General features: G+C 39.0%; 1 protein-coding gene across 1 annotated transcript; it reads right to left on the bottom strand.

Moving 5' to 3' along the window:
- Window positions 1-1840: 1840 nt before the first annotated feature.
- Window positions 1841-5835, bottom strand: ZNF518B (zinc finger protein 518B). The gene has a single exon (XM_063425769.1). The coding sequence runs from the start codon at window positions 5559-5561 to the stop codon at window positions 2217-2219; it is 3345 nt and encodes a 1114-aa protein (XP_063281839.1). The 5' UTR covers window positions 5562-5835; the 3' UTR covers window positions 1841-2216.
- Between the last annotated feature and the right edge of the window lie 3191 nt (window positions 5836-9026).

The following is a 9026-nucleotide window of genomic DNA, read 5'->3' as shown; positions in this document are numbered from 1 at the left end:
GTAATACTTAAAAACTATTTTAAATAAAATTATGAAAATAACAACATGAACATGCATGAAACTGAACTCGTTAACACTTTTGTTAAAATACTGCAATTCCATCACTACCATTGTGTACATAACGCAAGTTTGCAGTGTACATATTTACCTATCTCTCCGTCACATGCCTAAATGTACTAGTCAATTGCATATTAATAAAAAAAAAAGGCAATTAACACCATATACATGTAAATGGGACGCAGCAGAAACTGAATCAATAGTAGTAGCTTCAAAGATGCAATAGCATAAATGTGTAATTTTAATAAGCCCAATAAATCTTTAACCTTGCCACAAATTCTTTATGAATATGAAGTGGTTGAGTAGATATGTTTCATCGTGCATGAAATGGACAGTATCGATTTTCAATCTTCCACTCTACAAAGTCATGCAGATCATTCCTCACCCCCTTGCCATCTGTGGATATTGCACTTGTCATCAACATGAGTTGGCAAAATCGTGTGTGTTTTTTAAATCTCAATTAATCCTTGTTAAAGACTATAGAAATGTGATTTAATGAAAAGGAAAACAAAACAAAATTAAATCTCAAATTAGTATCTGTCTATGTGAGAGCAAGCAATTTATATTAAGACAACTTTTATTATAGTAATTTAAAATTAGATACTTATTTTAACTTACTAAATTAAAAGTTAAGTCTTAATATAAATTGCTTGCTCTCACATAGACAGATACTAATTTTAGATTTATTTTTGTTTTGTTTTCCTTTTCATTGAATCAATCAATTAGGGGTTACTCCCCCTCTCCCCCCCTCCTCTCTATTTTTTTAAAATTAAAATCATCTTTTAATAGGCATGAAATCTAATAAGTTTAATACAGAACCTATTTCATGGCTAAATGGTGTGCTGCCTACACACAATGTGGGAATTTACCAAATGTTGGCTATATAATGATACTAGAAAAGTGCTACAAATCATGCGTCCTAATGGTTGAAAAATGTTGGATTCTGTTGAACACTGGACAAGGCAGTAGAAATGTACAACTGAAATATGTTACAAGAGCCAGCAATTACTGTTCAGTCAATGCCTTGCGTGACATGCAAAATTCCACTATATAGATTAGATATTTCAGTGGTCTACAGACAAGAATCGATATGGACAAAGTCCATCATGTCTAATATAGATGGAATGAAGTTAATAAAATAATTTTCCTTAATGGATGGTTCTAGTTTGAGAAGAAATACATGCTTTACATCTTTTGCCAACTTTGCATTGAACATTAATATTTTTCATATGTTCATAGAGTATATTTCCACCTGAAATAAAAACCATAAAAATGAAATAAAATCTAAGTCTGTTCAGTGCCACAGATGGATTCATTTTGGTTTCCTCAAAAGGATTGTAGGATTACAAGGTTTATACAAAAAGTTGATCTGTGTAGTAACTTAAACATCGATACCTAAAAGCCTCCAGAGTAGCAGAGCCTACTATTATGATATGCATTGTAAAACAAGGACTTATCACGACTGTTAAAGTTACTTTTCTTACCTCACACGTCCTAAAAGGCCATATGCTACAGTGTTTTTTTTTTAAAAAGTTCTTAATTATAAATGGTGGAAATTGGTCTGTAAGACAGAAGAACTTTCAAAATTGGCCTTCCAACTGTTATTGAAAACTAACCTTTTAGATGGTATGACTTTTACAATTAGTATTACTTTTTAATTACTAAACTTAAGATCGCAGCGTGCAGTATCTACTCTGCAAATTAATACTGTCAAAAAGGGGAGAAACAAAAAGCTATGGAACATAATGAAAAAAGAAAAAAAAAAAAACTACAGGAGAAACATCACTGCACAACCACAGGTAATAATAGTCATGAAAGTACAAAAATGTCCCATTACATATTATTACAATACTTGTAGTCTGATGAGAACTTCCTTTTAATATATCTTTTCCCTTAAATTTTTAGGGCGTTGACTCAAATTATTTCTGTAAGGCACATCTTGGTAATGTCAAGGTCAAACAAAAAAGTTTTACAATCATATATTCATATTAAAATCATATTAAAATGAGGCAGTGCATATTACATTAACATGAATTTTACGTTAACAGGTATGCACATTTAAAAAATGTTAAGTTCAACCACTGCATTAAACATTTGACTGACACCAGTGCTTAAGTATCCAGATTCCAAAGAACATTTTATCTTCTTCACAAAAAACATTACACGAATTGCTGGCACGTTGTTTTGGATAATGTTACACTTAGAACATTGCTCTTAAACTTACGTACAATTTTCATAATGCTAAAGGTCTCTAATGAATCCACATCTGGATGGTTTAATACCACTACAGGCTGATTGTATGAAGGAATTTGTGTTGGTTGGTTAGATAAAGCAGGTAGGAGTCTTAGAGATTTAGATCTTTGAAGGAATGTCCTTTTTGAAAAGGTCACAAGTCTTTTAGGAAGAGATTTACCCTTTGGCTTGATACTACTATTTAATTTTTTACAACCTTGCTTTCTGACTATTTTTGAGGATATTTTCTCTGGTGGACTGCTACGTGTAGACAATACTCGCAATTCTTGTCGGAGTTTTACATTTTGATCAACAGTTTCCTCTTGTTTAGAGCTTTTAGTCACATCTATACTCGTCTTAAGCGCAGGAGTTGTATTAGGGGCAAGTTTGTGGCCATGTTGCATCACACAAGTAAGAGGCTGCATAACAACATTTTTATTGCAAGATAGAAAAAGTGTCTGTGGTTTGGTACAAAAATTTGTTTCCTTTTTATTGTGTGCTTTTGATTTCTGAATTTTTTTCCTTTTATTTGGAGGTAATACAGAGCTTTGATTTACAGGATTTTTGTTACCACTTTTGCCAAGAGGTGGGGATGTTTCAAGACTAGTGCATAGTTTTTCTCTACCAGATTGATCCAAACATGCTTTTTCTGTTGACTCCCCTACCTCACTTTGAACAAATTTCTGAAGTGCATCTTTAGTTCTTTCCACATTGTAAATGGACGCAGTAGTAGCAGAACCAGACAAAAGTTCATTTTTGTTCTCCCCTCTCTCACTTGGAACATGGTTCTGAAGTTGGGCATCTTTTGTTTTTTTCATGTTGTAACTGAATGCAGTAGTAGCTAAACCAGACGAAAGTTCATTTTTGTTCTCCCCTCTCTCACTTGGAACATCGTTCTCAAGTTGGGCATCTTTTATTTTTTTCACATTGTAACTAAATGCAGTAGTAGCTGAAGCAGACAAAAGTTCATTTTTGTTCTCCCCCATTGCACTTTGAACATATTTCTGAAGTTGGACAACTTTTAGTTCTTCCACATTGTAACTGTATGCAGAAGTAGCTAAAGTAGACAAGAGTTCATTCTCCTTCTCCCCGATCTCATGTTTAACACAGTTCTGAAGTTGTGCATCTTTCTTACTAGAAGCTAAAACAGACAAGAGTTCATTTCCTTTCTCCCCTATCTCACTTGGAACATCATTCCCAAGTTGGGCATCTTTTGTTTTTTCCACATTGTACCTAAATGCAGTAGTAGCTGAAGCAGACAAAAGTTCATTTTTGTTCTCCCCTATTGCACTTTGAACATATTTCTGAAGTTGGGCAACTTTTAGTTCTTCCACATTGTAACTGTATGCAGAAGTAGCTAAAGTAGACAAGAGTTCATTCTCCTTCTCCCCGATCTGAAGTTGTGCATCTTTCTTACTAGAAGCTAAAACAGACAAGAGTTCATTTCCTTTCTCCCCTATCTCACTTGGAACATCATTCCGAAGTTGGGCATCTTTTGTTTTTTCCACATTGTACCTAAATGCAGTAGTAGCTGAAGCAGACAAAAGTTCATTTTTGTTCTCCCCTATTGCACTTTGAACATATTTCTGAAGTTGGGCAACTTTTAGTTCTTCCACATTGTAACTGTATGCAGAAGTAGCTAAAGTAGACAAGAGTTCATTCTCCTTCTCCCCGATCTGAAGTTGTGCATCTTTCTTACTAGAAGCTAAAACAGACAAGAGTTCATTTCCTTTCTCCCCTATCTCACTTGGAACATCATTCCGAAGTTGGGCATCTTTTGTTTTTTCCACATTGTAACTAAATGAGGTAGTAGCTGAAGCAGACAAAATGTCATTTTCGTTCTCCCCTATCACACTTTGAACATATTTCTGAAGTTGGGCAACTTTTGGTTTCTCCACATTGGAAAGGTATGCAGAAGTAGCTAAAGTAGACAAGAGTTCATTCTCCTTCTCCTCGATCTCATGTTGAACACAGTTCTGAAGTTGAGCATCTTTTGTAGTAGTAGCTAAAACAGACAAGAGTTCATTTCCTTTCTCCCCTATGTCACTTGGAACATAGTTCTGAAGTTCTGCATCCTTTGATTTTCCCACATTGTAACTGAATGCAGTAGTAGTTGAAGCAGAAAGAAGTTTATTTTCATTATTCTCTGAGAATTGAGAAAAAGTCATTGGTTCAATACTGTTCTTAGGCGGTGTTTTTCCTGGGTTGGTGACTGGAGTACTTTCCCACTGTATGCCTTCTAAGATATTCTTTGACCCTGAGCTGAGAGAAAATACTGATGAAATAAATGGGCCTTCAAAAAATGTATTGGTATTCTCAATGTTTTGTTGGGGAAAATATCCAGACAAATTCTGTTTGTTCTCACTAATTTCAGCTTTACTTTGAAAAGTACTGTCAGTATATAAAGTTGGTTCTGCAGTGGTGTTTAAATCGCTTATTGGAATTCTTTTAAGAGATTGAATACTACTGCCATCTTGTAATAAGCACAGGGTTGGCTGTTCCACATGTTTATCCGGTGTCAACAAAACGTCTGCAGAATACACAGGTTTTTTGTCTTCAAAAGAGACTTCTTTATCAGAGTAGCCCTCAGATGACCCAGAGTCTAACTCTCCAGAACAATTTAAAATTAAGTGGCAAGTACTGCCCACAGATCTCACTTCCACCACCTGAGCAAAACAGTTAGGTGGTACCTGAAATGTTGAAGGTGCAACTACAGTTAAAGTCATCCAGGGGTACAACAGTCCTTCGGTTGGAGAAATCACCTCTACTTCCACTTGACTCTCACATGTTTCAGTGCTTGCATTTAATGCGATTGGGTAAGAGGGAACATTTTCTACATCACACGTTAAATCTATAATGTCTTCAGCTGTGTTTAATGTAACATTTGAAGAAACATCTATAATGCTGTTAGGCAACTGAGTTTGTATTATATTGACGGAGGTGTTTTTTGCATCATTTTCCGCAATGCTTACAGAACACTGTATCTTGCCATCATTATGTATTCTTTTGATATGTTTTACAATATAGTCATTCCTAACAGCTCCATATCCGCAGTATTCACAGGTGTAAGGAAATTTCCCAGTATGGGTCACTAAATGTCTTTGAAATTCTCCTTTCGTATAGCACACATAGTTACAATGTGAACAGGAAAACTTAATGTCTTTGTGAAGAGAGACGTGGTTGTTGTATTTAAGTGGATCCTTTGTTGAAAACCTACATTTTTCGCAATTGAACTTTGCTATCATTTGCATTTGGCTGCTATGATTCATCATATTTCTTGTTTAGAACAAACACTTGATATGTCTGTTGGCAACAGTTTTATCAACAGACAAGCACAGGATGCAGTGTTTTGAATGCACGTTGTTTTTCCCAAAACTGTTATTAAACACTGAAGTGAGCATGAATTCCAATTGTTTAATTCAATCCAGGAGTAATAATTAAGTAACCAGAAACAAATACAGTAAAGGGAGTATGCAGATGAAAACGTATTACTTCTTCTTTAGGTGCTTAATGAAAACTTCCAGTGCGCAAAACTAGGGGGGAAAAAGAAAATTAATTAGTACCTTGGACTTCAGGTCTAAGTACCCACCACACAAAACATGCACACAGGTGATACAACACATGAACAAAAAAGGAGAAAAAAAAACCCGCAAACAGTATTTTACAGACCAGTGAAACTAGAGCTATTATTACATTTGAAGGTCAAAGGCTATGTTATTGCTCAGGACCAGGTGGAGTAAGCTTTTTTTTCCCCATGCATTTGTTTCACTATTTTCAGTATTCTTGTACCCATAATATTAAATATTTATTTGAAAAACTGTTAAGGGATTTTTATTCCACCATACATCAGCCTTACCCAATATGAATGTTGAAAAAAAATAAAATAAACAAAGTACAATTGAATTGATAAAGGGTTTGCATCATTCATTATCACTTTTCCTTTACATTGTCAACTTTACTCATGGTCATGGACGATTAAAAATATATTAGGGCTAGATTTAACATTTTTGGATAAACTTTTTAAATGATCCAATTTTTTCTTTTATTTTTTTTTTTGAAATTCTTTATTTTCTGTGCGAAATGTATTGCTTTTACAAACTTTTGCCGCAATGGCCATAGTAAAATATCAACAGTATAACATGGTACAGTTAGAGTACATTCAAGATACAATTTGGCACATGTTTTTAGTTATGGCAGGGCTGGTGGGTTGTAGCGTTATGTAGTCGCTATCTAGGAGGAGTGTGTGTGTGTCACTCTGTAGATGTTGTCACCACTAACTTGGCCTGGTTTGTTTTGGTGGGCAGTGGGTATCGGGTCTAGTGAGGTTGGTTTTTGTTAGTGTCCTCTACCAGGCGATATTCCTGGGGTATTTTCCCGTGTGTGGTACAGGGCTTAGTGTGTGCTCCCATGGAGTGGTCGTGTAGGCTTCCGTCATGTGGTGACTCGCTAGTTTAGGTCTATTCGTGGGTGGTCTAGTTTTGTGTGTTAGATCCATGCTATAAAGGGTATGGCTAGGGGGAGTCCGTATATGCCCGTTGCGGAACCTGTGGAGGCAGCCTATCCGTACTGTCTGACTATGGCTTTGCTAATGTGAGGAGTTAGTGAGTGCATGATCGCTTGGGTGATATGTGGGCTCCATTGATTGCTATTCCCCTGTAACCCAGGTGCGGGGGGGGGGGGGGCAAGAGGGGTGTTCGAGCTCTGGAGTGTGTGTAACCCATCTCTTGGTTAGGGTTTGGACAGTCTGAGGTATAGTGGGATTTCCTGTAGAACTAGAAATGACCTGTTTTTCAACCGGGGTTGATTGAAGTTGGCTTCAAGTTAGGTCGTCGCTTCTTGTATTTCCCCGTGGTCAGGGGCTTCTCCGCTCCTCGCTGTCCCCTGCCTGGGGCCTGAGGTTACATTTGTGCGTTGGTTCTTTAGTCCCAATGTGTTCAGCAGTGCTGGTCCTTCTGCGGGGTCCGAGATTTTGTAATGTTTTCCCTCTTTAGTTATCCATGAAGTCTGTGGTGTCGGGGGCGTGGCCTGACACCGCATGGAAGAAGTCGCATAACCCGGGAGCTCAGCCATTCCGTGGACTTCCACAGCGTGTACCTTAGCGATCTTCACCCAGCGACATCTCCGCAAGCTACAGAGGACACAGAGGACGAAATGACCACCAAATCGTCCAAGAAATTAAAACAAAAAACGCATTCTCACTTGCTGATGGGGAACGGCGGACACCAAGATGGCGCCGACGGAGCGCACCATACCGCCTCGGACCACGAGTGTGGAGAGAGCCTGGACCCCACCGATTTACCCCAGACCCAGCCAGCCACCGATGCCTCAGTGAGTACCATGCTAAAGTCACTACAGTCCAACCTCAGGTCGGACTTTTCCAAAATGGCGGCGGACATTAGGGCGGATATACAGGCCCTGGGGGATAGGACGGCACACCTAGAAGAGGCAACAGAGGGGCTGAGAGAGGCACACAACGAGCTGGCAGAAGCACACACGGCACTGCAGCAGAAAGTACATTACCTGGAAGGTAAAACAGCAGATAACGAAGACAGGGACAGAAGAAATAATATAAGGCTACGAGGGGTGCCTGAAACGGTAGGCCCCCACGACCTAACTAAATTTGTGCAGGATATGTTCAAGGCGCTCATTCCGGCACTGAACACTCCTGATCTGCACCTGGATCGTACCCACAGATTGCCAAAACCGAAGCATTTACCCCCAACTACGCCGCGGGATGTGATCACAAGACTGCATTATTTTACAGTCAAAGACCGCCTAATGCAGGCCTCTAGAAATAATCCGTCCCTGCCACAGCCGTTCACTGATATCAAATGGTTCATAGATCTATCAGCGACAACCATGATCAAGAGACGAGCGTTTGCACCTATTACCGTGGCGCTCAGGAATGCCGCTATCCCATACAAATGGGGATATCCTACGAAAATCTTGCTAAAGCGGAATGGAGTGGAAAAAACATTCTTTACCCCGCATGAAGGCGCAAGAATGCTCAAAGAGTGGAATGTTCCCATGGCACAACTAGACGCCGCACGCTCGCCTGCAACATCACCACCCAGGAAACAGCCCAGAGACTACCGACCCATCCCCTGGCACGCGGCGGGATCAGCGGCAACTCCGACATGCCACTCTGGCACGATGGGCCTCATCAGTACCGAATAGGCCTGATCGAGCACAGATATGTATACTACACATGGGACTGTACACTTGGCTCTCCCCTAGTTCACCCTCGTAACTGTCCTCACTTGCAATGTGTTCCACAGCCGAGAGTCCACGTAGGCGGCTAACCGTTTACTTGTTTACGTTACCTGATTTATACTGTTATTTTCTTTAACTGCACCTGAGTGTACCCTTAAGACACAACAACCGTATGGTGTATCAGCAGGGGAAGGTATACAAATAACATCACATCTGGTTGATACCAGCGAACCAGAATAACCTAACCCCGAATTACATAAAAAAATAAATAAAAAAAACCGCAAAAAAAAAAAAAAAAAAATAGTATAAAATATAGCGAGTACCAACTACCAACGCCCATAGAGCCCCACGCGGCTTATCCACTAAGCCATTTATTTACCCGTCGGCAGACCTCTGCGCTAAGCCATCCGGCTAACGGGTTTTGTATATAGTTTAAGTTGCACAGTAGTGCATTGTTACCCTACCACACTCACCCCGCCTCCACCCAAGTATCGAAGAAACAAGGTGATAGACGAGGTTAAGCA

Source organism: Pelobates fuscus, chromosome 6 (genome assembly GCF_036172605.1).
Source record: "Pelobates fuscus isolate aPelFus1 chromosome 6, aPelFus1.pri, whole genome shotgun sequence".
NCBI classification, from domain to species: domain Eukaryota; kingdom Metazoa; phylum Chordata; class Amphibia; order Anura; family Pelobatidae; genus Pelobates; species Pelobates fuscus.
The sequence above is the reverse complement of the archived record's forward strand: the minus strand, read 5'-3'. Positions and strand labels throughout refer to the sequence as shown.